Here is a 14,258-nt window from a genome sequence, read left to right as displayed (position 1 = left end):
TCAACACTACACACTCAACCACACCACACACTCAACACTACACTCACTCAACCACAGTACACACTCAACACAGTGCACACTCAACACTACACTCACTCAACCACAGTACACGCTCAACACAGTGCACACTCAACACTACACACACTCAACCACAGCACACACTCAAAACAGCGCACACTCAACACAGTGCACACTCAACACTTAACACACATATATCCTTAACACTACATATTCTCAACAAACACACATTCAAATCTCCACACTCAACCCTCACTCAGTACTTAACATGCACTCAGACTGTATAAATACAAACACTCAACACTGCACAAACATTTAACACACACTTAAAATACATCTAAATGTACATTTGCACCACTGAACCCCAACAACCCTCAGCACAACCCACCTTGATCACACCCTGCACACAATCAAACCCAAGCACTGCATCACAATCATGCAATCACTCCCCCACACAACTATCCCCTCAAATACACCCCTCCTCCTTCCATGCGACGCGTACCGGTCTTCCTGTTCTTCCTATGAGTCAAGCGTCTGGGTGATGGTCTACCTGCATGCTGCGGACTACAGGAACAGTATGTGCTCTCCCAACCAGATCTACACTGTCACATGCACACACACGCCATTCAGTTCACTGAGGTCAGAGCAGTTAGACAGAGCACATGCTAATGTCAGAACTACAATACCCAACATGCTCTGCAAGGGTTAACTGCAAGTCAAAGATTTCCCATTCAACACTATTGGTGTGTGCCTGATTATGTGTGCGAATGCGCGTGTGTGTGTGTTGTGTGAGAGACCAAAGAGGCCACACTGACTGACCGTCAGTGCCTTCTCACAGACAGTGGCAGGGTTACGAATGAGGATCCAGGGAGCTAATGAAATAGGAATATCAGAGACCACCTGGTCTGCTCTCGCTACCAGAAGCTAAAGGTCATGGTTGCGCATTCTCGTGCCAATGCAAATACTAATTATGGCTAAATGTTCAAATGTCCCACTGGTGAAGCACCTTTACTTACTAAAGTGCTGGAGTATTGTTTTACTCTACAACACTCTATAACACACAGTCACACATTACTGCTCATTCTAACACAACACTGCTCTACCACACTCATTCATACGCAACCACACTACTGCACACAACACTGCTCTACCACACTCATTCATACGCAACCACACTACTGCACACAACACTGCTCTACCACACTCATTCATACGCAACCACACTACTGCACACAACACTGCTCTACCACACTCATTCATACGCAACCACACTACTGCACACAACACTGCTCTACCACACTCATTCATACGCAACCACACTACTGCACACAACCACAATCTACCACACTCATTCATACGCAACCACACTACTGCACACAACCACAATCTACCACACAAAACCACACAAAAGCACACTACCACAGTCTATCACGCACATACACAACCACACTACCGCACACAGCCACAATCTACTACACAAAACCACACAATGGTAAATGGACTGCATTTATATAGCGCTTTTATCCTGCCTATCATTCACCCATTTACACACACACACCAATGGTGAAAGGCTGCCATGCAAGGTACCAATCAGCTCGTTGGGAGGAATTAGGGGTTAGATGTCTTGCTCAGGGACACTTTGACACGCCCCAGGGTGGGGGATCGAACCAGAAACCCTCCGACTGCCAGACAATCGCTCTTACCTCCTGAGCTATGTCGTCCCATACACAAAATCACACTACCACACACAACCAGTCTACTACACTCATACACAACTACACTACCGCACACAACCACAATCTACTACACACAACAACACACATTCACATACAACCACACACAACCGCTCTCTACCACACACAACCATGCTCTTCCACACACGGGCACAATGTGCTGCACTCCACCACACTGTAAACAGCATAGTATCTGAAGTGAGTTTCAGTCAGTGGGAAGCACGGGTGTGATTCTCCAGGGAGCACACTGAGCATGCTCTCTCATGCACATAGGACTGGGGTCACATTCTGCACGGCCACAGGTCAGAGGTCACAGGTCACACACCCTCTGGTTAAATAAAACTGGGGGTGCAGGGGTACTCACTGGAAGGGACAGACAAGAGGACCTGTAGAACTGGGGGATGCTCATTCTGAAGTGACTGAAGTGGTTGAACTAACAAGGTGACATGAGAAAGAGGCCTCTTTAACCTGTCAGTGACACACCTGTACCACACCTGAGCCTACAGCACAACACACCTGAGTCTACAGCACAACACACCTGAGCCTACAGCACAACAACACACCTGTACCACACACCTGAGCCTACAGCACAACACACCTGAGTCTACAGCACAACACACCTGAGCCTACAGCACAACACACCTGAGCCTACAGCACAACAACACACCTGAGCCTACAGCACAACACACCTGAGCCTACAGCACAACACACCTAAGTCTACAGCACAACACACCTGAGCCTACAGCACAACAACACACCTGAGCCTACAGCACAACACACCTGAGTCTACAGCACAACAACACACCTGAGCCTACAGCACAACACACCTGAGTCTACAGCACAACACACCTGAGTCTACAGCACAACACACCTGAGCCTACAGCACAACACACCTGAGTCTACAGCACAACACACCTGTACCACACCTGAGCCTACAGCACAACAACACACCTGAGCCTACAGCACAACACACCTGAGTCTACAGCACAACACACCTGAGCCTACAGCACAACAACACACCTGTACCACACCTGAGCCTACAGCACAACACACCTGAGCCTACAGCACAACACACCTGAGTCTACAGCACAACACACCTGAGCCTACAGCACAACAACACACCTGTACCACACACCTGAGCCTTCAGCACAACAACACACCTGTACCACATACCTGAGCCTACAGCACAACACACCTGAGTCTACAGCACAACACACCTGAGCCTACAGCACAACAACACACCTGTACCACACACCTGAGCCTTCAGCACAACAACACACCTGTACCACATACCTGAGCCTACAGCACAACACACCTGTACCACACACCTGAGCCTACAGCACAACATACCTGTACCACACACCTGAGCCTTCAGCACAACAACACACCTGTACCACACCTGAGCCTACAGCACAACACACCTGAGTCTACAGCACAACACACCTGAGCCTACAGCACAACACACCTGTACCACACACCTGAGCCTACAGCACAACACACCTGTACCACACACCTGAGCCTACAGCACAACGCACATGTACCACACACCTGAGCCTACAGCACAACACACCTGTACCACACACCTGAGCCTACAGCACAACATACCTGTACCACACACCTGAGCCTTCAGCACAACAACACACCTGTACCACACACCTGAGCCTATAGCACAACACACCTGAGCCTACGGCACAACCACACACCTGAGTCTACAGCACAGCACACACCTGAGTCTACAGCACAGCACACACCTGTACCACATAGGCCCTACCTGAGCCTACAGTACAACACACACCTGTACGAAACACCCAAGTCTACAGCACAACACACACCTGTACCACACACCCAAGTCTACAGCACAACACACACCTGAGTCTAGAGCACAACACACCTGTTCCACACACCTGAGCCTACAGCACCGCTACAGATGGGGGCAGGGAAAGCGAGAACAAAAGAGAGGGACAGATAGAGAAGGAGAGGCAGAGAAAAACAGGGAAAGAGAGAGAAGGATAAAGAAAGAGGGAGAGAGAGAAAAACAGAAAGAGAGAAGGTGGAAGAGAGAGAGAGAGTAAGAGAGACAGGGTGGAAAGAGGGAGGAAGGGAGAAGAGGAGGACAGACAGTCAGGTACATGGCGTTACCTGGTGAACGAAGACGTTGTTGAGGTGGTTGGTGAGTCTGCGGGAGAAACCGTCTCTCAGCTCACAGAAGAGCTGCTGCTGCTGCTTCACTGCAAGGAGCTTATCATGCCCTGCAAAGACATACTAATATTACACACTCTCACACTCTCACTCTCACACACTCTCACACACACACACGCGCGCACACACACGCACACACACTCTCACTCACACACTCACACGTACGCACGCACGCACGCACGCACGCACGCACGCACGCACACACGCACACACACACACACACTCTCACTCACGCACACACACACACACACACACACACACTCACACTCACACGCACACTCACACTCACACTCACACGCACACACGCACGCACACACACACACACACTCTCTCACACACACACACTCACACTCACACTCACACTCACACGCACACACACACACTCACACGCACGCACACACACACACACACACACTCTCTCACACACACACATACACACACACTCTCTCACACACACACACACACACTCGCACACACACACATACACACACTCTCACACACGCACATACACACACTCACTCACACACACACACACGCACATACACACACTCACTCGCACACACACGCACATACACACACGCACGCACACGCACGCACGCACACACACACACTCTCTCACACACACACACTCACACTCACACGCACACGCACACACTCACACGCACGCACACACACACACACACACACACACACACACACTCTCACATACACACACACACACACACACACACACACACACACTCTCACGTACACACACACACACACACACCTGGTCTGAGTGCTACGTTCATGCACTGCAGCAGGGCTTCAGAGGCGTTGATGCAGGCCTCGATGCCCTTGGGGGAGGCCAGGTCTCCCTCCTGCAGAGCTCTGATGTGCCCCTTAGACAGGTCCATGTAGTTCTACAGCAGAGAGAGACCACGAGTGAGTGTGTATTACAGCGTTATAGTGTGTGTGTGTGCGTGTGTGGAGGCATGAGCATCAGTGTGTGTGTGCGTGTGTGTGTATGTAGAGGTGTGCGCATCAGTGTGTGTGTGTGTGCGCACTAAGGCTGTCAAAAGTGCCATGAATTTGAGTTTGAATATTCTTTCATCATCCAATTTTATCAAAATCTTCAGAACAGAAAGGAAACATATTAGCCTAAATTGTTAGCTGACCAGATCTGTTGAACGAAGTGAAAAAAGAGACTAGCTGACCAGTAACGTTAGGTGTCCATGGAGCTGAAAGTATCACGGAGGTCATTGCCAAGGAAAACCAGACGATCCACTTGCACTGGATCCAGGGCAGAACGTTTTTTGTTGACAGAGGAAGTAACGTTAGCACAGGAAATGAACTTTGCGTGCATGAACATGATTCGCCGCATGAAATTAAGCCTGCATGTTAATTACAATACACGGGATCCAAAACTAATAATCGAATGCTCAAATTTAGGTTCAAACTTAAAAAAAAGAAAAGATTTTCGAATAGTTTTCGAACTTCGAATATTTTTTGACAGCCCTGGTGTGCACACGTGAGCATCAGTGTGTGTGTGTGTGTCTGCGCATATTACAGTGTTATAGTGTGTGTGTGTGTGTGTGTCTGAGCATATTATAGCGTTATAGTGTGTGTGTGTGTGTCTGCGCATATTACAGTGTTATAGTGTGTGTGTGTGTGTGTGTGTCTGAGCATATTACAGCGTTATAGTGTGTGTGTGTGTGTCTGAGCATATTACAGCGTTATAGTGTGTGTGTGTGTGTCTGCGCATATTACAGCGTTATAGTGTGTGTTATATGGTGTGCGTGTGTGTATTATAGTGTTATAGTGTGTGTGTTATATTGTGTGCGTGTGTGTATTATAGTGTATTACGCCGGGTATGCTCACCACTAGGAAGGTGATGTCGTCCAGCAGGCGCAGGTTGTTGGTGCTGCTGAGCTGCAGGAGGTGGTTACTCTGGGAAATGTGGTCCATCTGCTCCTTCACGCTCTGCAGCATCTCCTCATAGCTGCTCAGCTTCCCCTCGATGGTGTCCACCTCGGCCAGCGCCTCGTCCAGCAGCTGCATCAGCGTGTTCACCTGCTTCTCTGACGCCATGATCGACTGGATATTCGCCTGCCAGACCGCCAACATATTAACCTCACTGCACTGCATTCACCTCACAGCACTGCACTCACCCAACAGCACTGCACTGACCTCACTGCACTGCACTCACCTCACAGCACTGCACTCACCTCACAGCACTGCACTCACCTCACAGCACTGCACTGACCTCACTGCACTGCACTCACCTCACAGCACTGCACTCACCTCACAGCACTGCACTGACCTCACTGCACTGCACTCACCTCACAGCACTGCACTGACCTCACTGCACTCACCTAACAACACTGCACTCACTTCACAGCGCTGCACTGACCTCACAGCTCTGCATTAACACATCCCACACCGTTTAACACATCCCTCTGTGTTTAACACATCCCACAGTGTTAAACACATCCCTCTACACACCTACTCCAGGGCTCTGTACAGCTCGTTCGCTGACTCACCCCGTCCAGGACCTGCAGCTCTCGAGACAGCTTCTCAGCGAAGGCCTCTGCGTTGGAGACAGCGTACTCGCACACCTCCATCATGCCCTCAATGTCCTGCTCCTCCCGCGCACTCAGCTCCTGGTACTCCTCCAGTGCGTCCTCGTCACCTCCCGCCACACTCTGACTCTCCCCGCTGGGAACCGACTCTGCAGGAAACACACACACCTCCTCACACACTCTGACTCTCCCCGCTGGGAACCGACTCTGCAGGAAACACACACACCTCCTCACGCACTCTGAATCTCCCCTGACTCTGCAGGAAACACACACACCTCCTCACACACTCTGACTCTCCCCTGACTCTGCAGGAAACACACACACCTCCTCACACACTCTAACTCTCCCCTGACTCTGCAGGAAACACACACACCTCCTCACACACTCTGACTCTCCCCTGACTCTGCAGGAAACACACACACCTTCTCACACACTCTGATTCTCCCCTAACTCTGCAGGAAACACACACACCTTCTCACACACTCTGACTCTCCCCGCTGGGAACCGACTCTGCAGGAAACACACACACCTCCTCACACACTCTGATTCTCCCCTGACTCTGCAGGAAACACACACACCTCCTCACACACTCTGACTCTCCCCTGACTCTGCAGGAAACACACACACCTTCTCACACACTTTGACTTTCCCCTGACTCTGCAAGAAACACACACACCTCCTCACACACTCTGACTCTACCCTGACTCTGCAGGAAACACACACACCTCCTCACACACTCTGATTCTCCCCTGACTCTGCAGGAAACACACACACCTCCTCACACACTCTGACTCTCCCCTGACTCTGCAGGAAACACACACACCTCCTCACACACTCTGACTCTCCCCTGACTCTGCAGGAAACACACACACCTCCTCACACACTCTGACTCTCCCCGCTGGGAACCGACTCTGCAGGAAACACACACACCTCCTCACACACTGTGACTCTCCCCGCTGGGAACCGACTCTGCAGGAAACACACACACCTCCTCACACACTCTGATTCTCCCCTGACTCTGCAGGAAACACACACACACCTCCTCACACACTCTGACTCTCTCCCGACTCTGCAGGAAACACACACAGCCAGAGCATCATTATACACACGGGACACACACTAAAAACCCACCCAGAGAACACACTCTATACACACACACCCAGACAACACAGACTACACACACACACACACCCAGCAAACACACTCTACACACACACCTTGAGAACACACTCTAAATACACATCTTAAGAACACGTTCTACACACATTACACACACACACTCAGACAACACAGACTACACACACACATTCTGAGAACACACTCTACACACACACCTGGAGAACACCTGAACTGAATTGAGGATAACGGACAATTTGAATGAAATCTGTTGCCAAAAAATGATAGAGACTACCACTACACAGACATGTAATGGCCATCACTGAATCACCTGCTCAGACATCACACCAGACAACACACTCATCCATGACTCACGTGACTTGGTAGGTATGAGGTGATTAAAAAATTGATGATGACATCACTGCATTACACAGGGGCCACACCTGTCAACTTCTGCGACAAAACCACCAGGTACAATTCACATTAAATTTCTAAACGGGACACACACACAACATCACACTAACTCCTCAGCACACAAACACAGCCAGACACAGCTGAGGGTTTCCACAGTAATGAGTGAGCGTCATGGACACGGTTGAGAGGTGACCCAAGGCAACAGGAAGACGCTGTAACTATGGAGGGAACAGGCAAAGTGAAGAGAGGAGAATTACCTTCAGCTTTAGGAAGCTCTGGCCAGTGAACGATAGAGAAAGAAGAGTAAACACTGTTAAAGCTGAGAGCCCAAGCACCCACCTCATACACCACCCACAACTACAACCACTTCATACACCACCAACACACACCTACAGCCACCCCATACACCACCCACAACTACACCCACCTCATACACCACCCACCCACAACTACAACCACCTCATACACCACCAACACACACCTACAGCCACCTCATACACCACCCACAACTACACCCACCTCATACACCACCCACACACACCTACAGCCACCTCATACACCACCCACAACTACACCCTCTCATACACCACCCACACACACCTACAGCCACCTCATACACCAGCCACACCTACAGCCACCTCATACACCACCCACAACTACACCCACTTCATATACCACCCACAACTACAGCCACCTCATACACCACCCACCCACACCTATACCCACCTCATACACCACCCACCCACAACTACACCCACCTCATACACCACCCAACCACATTCAACCCCTCCTCATACACCACCCACCCACACATACACCCACCTCATACACCACCTACAACTAGACTCATCTCATACACCACCCACCCACACCTACACTCATCTCATACACCACCCACCCACACCTAGTCATCTCATACACCACCCACCCACACCTACACTCATCTCATACACCACCCACCCACACATACACCCACCTCATCCACCACCTGCACCTACACCCATCTCATACACCACCCACCCACACCTACAGTCATCTCATACACCACCCACCCACACCTACACCCACCTCATACACCCACACACACCTACAGCCACCTCATACACCACCCACAACTACACCCTCTCATACACCACCCACACACACCTACAGCCACCTCACACACCAGCCACATCTACACCCACCTCATACACCACCCACAACTACACCCACTTCATATACCACCCACAACTACAGCCACCTCATACACCACCCACACCTACACTCATCTCATACACCACCCACCCACACATACACTCATCTCATACACCACCCACCCACACATACACCCACCTCATACACCACCCACACCTGCACCCATCTCATAAATCACCCACCCACACATACACCCACCTCATACACCACCCACACCTACACCCACATTCATACACCACCCAGCCACACCTACACTCATCTCATACACCACCCACCCACACATACACCCACCTCATACACCACCCACACCTACACCGATCTCATAAATCACCCACCCACACCTACACTCATCTCATACACCACCCAGCCACACCTACACTCATCTCATACACCACCCACCCACACATACACCCACCTCATACACCACTCACACCTGCACCCATCTCATAAATCACCCACCCACACATACACCCACCTCATACACCACCCACACCTACACCCACATTCATACACCACCCAGCCACACCTACACTCATCTCATACACCACCCACCCACACATACACCCACCTCATACACCACCCACACCTACACCGATCTCATAAATCACCCACCCACACCTACACTCATCTCATACACCACCCACCCACACCTACCCAGTAGTGGCTGACTTAGCCATCATAGGTTGTTCACTGGTAGCAGAAGATTGTATAGTAGCTGGATGGAGCTTCAATCCATGTGTTTATTCTAGGTTTTTGGCACAGAGACTACATTTGCTCAGTGTGTTGACAATAGTTACAGTGCCTAACCTCATCTTCTGTTTCTTTTTCCATGGGGCTCACACCACTCCCTCACCCCAAGGCCACAAGACCGCTCCAGCCCTGTCTCTCACCCTGAGGCCACAGGATCCCTCCAACCCCCTGTCCCTCACCCTGAGGCCACAGGACCGCTCCAGCCCTGTCCCTCACCCTGAGGCCACAGGATAGCTCCAGCCCTGTCCCTCACCCTGAGGCCACAGGATGGCTCCAGCCCTGTCCTTCACCCTGCAATCATGGACCACTATAGCCCTGTTCCTCCCCTAGCAATGTCTTCACAAAGCCTGGAGCTGCAGATGTATCATCCAGCCTCTCAAACCCACACTAGGCTGAACTACACAATCAAGCCTTCTACTATATTCGATCAGTTAGTTTAGTCAACTGTATCCTACTTAACCCATTTTATTTGCTGTGATAGATCTCTTATTACGTTTATATTATGTACATTCTACCACTACTTTACCCCCAGGCTGGCCAGTGCAGGATGGGCTCCCCCTCAGTAGCTGGGTTCCTCCTGAGAATTCTTCCCATTGGGGAGTTTTTTCTTTCTCGGATTTTCTCCCCACTGGGAGTTTCTTGCATCGTGTACATGCTATTTCTCGATTCAGGCCTGTGTTTGCTCCGTTTGCTCTGTATCTTTGCCCATTTTCTGCTACTCTGGAAAGCATCTTTGTGACAGTTTTCTGTATAAAGTTGATTTGATTTAATTTGACATGGGTGGTATGTAAGTGTGGGGATGGGCAAGGGTGGTGTGTGTAAGGGTGGGGGTGTGTAAGGGTGCTGTGTAAGAGTGGGTGTGTGTAAGGGTGATGTGTAAGTGTGGGGGTGTGTAAGAGTAGGTGTGTGTAAGTGTGGGGGTGTGTAAGAGTAGGTGTGTGTAAGTGTGGGGGTGTGTAAGGGTGGTGTGTAAGAGTGGGTGTGTGTAAGTGTGGGGGTGTGTAAGAGTGGTGTGTAAGAGTGGGGGTGTATAATAGTGGGTGTGTGTAAGTGTGGGGGTGTGTAAGGGTGGTGTGTAAGAGTGGGTGTGTGTAAGGGTGGTGTGTAAGAGTGGGTGTGTGTAAGGGTGGGTGTGTTTAAGTGTGGGGATGGGTAAAGGTGGGTGTGTGTAAGTGTGGGGGTGTGTAAGGGTGATGTGTAAGTGTGGGGGTGTGTGTAAGGGTGGGGGAGTGTAAAGGTGGAGTCTCAGGGTGGGGGCGTGTAAAGGTGGAGTCTTAGGGTGGGGGCGTGTAAAGGTGGAGTCTCAGGGTGAGGGAGTGTAAAGGTGGAGTCTCAGGGTGAGGGAGTGTAAAGGTGGAGTCTCAGGGTGAGGGAGTGTAAAGGTAGAGTCTCAGGGTGGGGGCGTGTAAAGGTGGAGTCTCAGGGTGGGGGCGTGTAAAGGTGGAGTCTCAGGGTGGGGGCGTGTAAAGGTGGAGTCTCAGGGTGGGGGCGTGTAAAGGTGGAGTCTCAGGGTGGGGGAGTGTAAAGGTAGAGTCTCAGTGTGGGGGCATGTAAAGGCGGAGTCTCAGGGTGGGGGAGTGTAAAGGTGGAGTCTCAGGGTGGGGGCGTGTAAAGGTGGAGTCTCAGGGTGGGGGCGTGTAAAGGTGGAGTCTCAGGGTGGGGGCGTGTAAGGATATTCTGTAAGGCCAGTCATGGTCTGGCTGCAGTGCACTAAGGCACCTGCAGGGGGTGCTGCTCCCACCTTCCAGCAGCTGGGGGCTGACATTGACGAACTCCAGCTTCTTCCTCAGGTATCTCTGGTTGAGCTTCCAGATGCAGGAGATGAAGGCGTTCTTCTCCGCCGTGCTGCTGGCCACCCACCTGTACACCTTCTCAAAGTGCAGGTCGAACTCCGGGTTCTCCTGCATAGCACAGAAAGAGGGGGAAGGCTGGGGTACGAGGGCGATGCTCAGGGCCTGCAGGCTGTGTGCCAGCTGAGTAATGGCCTAGTACCGGTTGAGTAACGGTCTAGTATCGGTTCAGTAACGGTCTAGTCCCGGTTGAGTAACGGTCTTGCATCGGTTTAGTAATGGTCTAGTCCCGGTTGAGTAACGGTATTGTATCGGTTCAGTAATGGTCTAGTCCCGGTTGAGTAACGGTCTAGTACCGGTTGAGTAACGGTTGAGTAATGGTCTAGTATCGGTTCAGTAATGGTCTAGTCCCGGTTGAGTAACGGTCTTGTATCGGTTGAATAGCGGTCTAGTACCGGTTGAGTAACGGTCTAGTATCGGTTCAGTAATGGTCTAGTCCCGGTTGAGTAACGGTCTTGTATCGGTTCAGTAATGGTCAGATGGCAGCAGCTTAGCCTTATGGTTAGGGACATGGGCGTGTGGTTGTGTATACAAGTGTGTATTGTGGTTGGGTAGCAGTCAGTTGGATAGCATTTGGATAGCGGTGGGGTAGCAGTTGCGTAGCGGTCATGTCTCTGACCTTGTTGGCATCCTTGGCATCCACCTCAGTCAGGTCCCGGAGCTCCCAGGCCAGCTGCCGCTTGTAGAAATCTCCCTTATCAGACTTCTTCACCTTGACCACCTTCACCTGGACCGGACGTTCAGTGGTCACTGCAAACACACACACACACGTACGTAAAAACACTGCCTCACACACACACACACACACACACACACACACACACACACACACACACATATTTCCCTGTTGCACACAGGAAGCAGTTTGGCTGATCTCCCTGTAGCACACAGGAAGCAGTTTGGCTGACCTCCCTGTAGCACACAGGAAGTTTATTTTAGTTTATTAGGACCCCCCCCACCCCATTCTTTAGCAGCTAGGTAGATTTCCACATTTACTGGAAAACTCGGCAAAAGCAGTTGGGCTGACCTACCCCTAGCACACAGGAAACAGTTGGGCTGACCTACCTGTAGCACACAGGAAGCAGTTGGGCTGACCTACCTGTAGCACACAGGAAGCAGTTCTTTTTCTTCTTCCCAGCCTTGCAGACGTTAACGATGCTGAGCAGCCGCTCGTCGTTCGGGGTGAAGATGTCTCTCTGCAGTGCGTGCTTGATGGCCGTCATCTTTGCTGCTGAAAAATCACACCACATATCTCAGAGTAACAACTGAGTGCTCAATTTTCTGTCTGCACACTTTACCGACAGGTGTCTGTCTAACAAGTGAGCTATTTTGCTCACACACACACACTCGCACATTAATTACTTTTTAGGAGAAAACATTCTGATGAAAATAAAAACGACAAGTTTAATTTTGAGGATAATAGTTTTATATAACACTGCCTTTGGTCCACACTTTTGGATATTTGCTAAATGAATATGTACATTTGTCCAGGAAGTTCATTTGCCATATTGAAGAACAGTCACAGTGGGCATGCAGTCACATGTCACACATGGCCCTGTGTGCCCCGCCCCCCTTGCTCTTGCTTTGGACAAGATCCAGTGAATAGGTGACCCCACTGATTTCACACCAGCACAATTAGCATGACATCCATATGTGAAGGTGTCAGCGAAACAGCGCGACACCTTCCTGCAGTTGCTGTTTCTTTGGGAAAATTATTAATAAATAAAAGATATTTTAAATGATTGATAAATATTATTGATAGGCCTCATTACAATTGGCGCTACAATCACACAAACTCTTGAGTCAGTCGCTAAGCATTTGTGGATCGTTTGTATAAGAGGACTTTTTTGGTTTTTATTTTATTTGATTTATAACCAGCTGGCTATCCGTAGCTAGGTAGGGCTGTATTTCTATACTCACTGGCAAACTAGCTAACGTTAAATGGTGGGACTATAATGTTAGCGAGCTAACATGTACTAAAAATATGAAGCTGCTAGTTAGCTTAACGTAACAAATCTAAATCGAATGTATTATTCCCTGTGTTTTCTTATAGCTTGACAGCTGGGTAAAGTAGCAGTCACATTATGCTAGTAGTGGAGGTCTGAAATGTTACCAGCGGTATTTCCGTTACGTTCCTGCCTGCGACCAGAGCCTGTCCGCGGGGCTCCGTGCCCTGCTACAGGGCGAAATCTTGTAAACAGACTCAACCTGAGAAAAGAACTGCAGAGTGAATCTAAAGGCTGTTAAATGAGACAAAACTACTTACCTTAAGAGTGGCTTTGCGAGCAGTATTTGAATGTTTAAATGCGATATGTGAAATCTTCCGTTTGTTCCATGCAAAAACAGCCCGCAGCTAAACATCCATTATTTTGCCTGTTTTAGCCAGGAGTTTCCTGTTTCCGGGGTAGAAGAAGGAAGTCAGA

General features: G+C 50.1%; 1 protein-coding gene across 5 annotated transcripts in view; it reads right to left on the bottom strand.

The window, feature by feature from the left end:
- Positions 1-14,258, bottom strand: part of exoc1 (exocyst complex component 1) — a 25,917-nt gene extending 11,659 nt beyond the window's left edge. For 2 of the 5 annotated variants that reach the window (XM_035416285.1, XM_035416288.1), the window contains exons 1-9: positions 14,102-14,258; positions 12,935-13,066; positions 12,455-12,585; positions 11,727-11,886; positions 8,299-8,316; positions 6,473-6,660; positions 5,811-6,038; positions 4,720-4,852; positions 3,891-4,000 (exon numbers count right to left, since the gene is read on the bottom strand). In XM_035416285.1, the coding sequence (XP_035272176.1) occupies positions 3,891-4,000; positions 4,720-4,852; positions 5,811-6,038; positions 6,473-6,660; positions 8,299-8,316; positions 11,727-11,886; positions 12,455-12,585; positions 12,935-13,058 (1,092 nt within the window). In that variant the 5' untranslated portion in view covers positions 13,059-13,066; positions 14,102-14,258. The remainder of the gene's footprint in view (positions 1-3,890; positions 4,001-4,719; positions 4,853-5,810; positions 6,039-6,472; positions 6,661-8,298; positions 8,317-11,726; positions 11,887-12,454; positions 12,586-12,934; positions 13,067-14,101) is intronic. The other 3 variants (XM_035416287.1, XM_035416289.1, XM_035416286.1) reach the window with 2 other exon arrangements.

This window comes from Anguilla anguilla, chromosome 4 (assembly GCF_013347855.1).
Source record: "Anguilla anguilla isolate fAngAng1 chromosome 4, fAngAng1.pri, whole genome shotgun sequence".
In the NCBI taxonomy this organism is placed as follows: Eukaryota; Metazoa; Chordata; class Actinopteri; order Anguilliformes; family Anguillidae; genus Anguilla; species Anguilla anguilla.
This window is presented reverse-complemented; position numbering and strand designations above follow the sequence as displayed.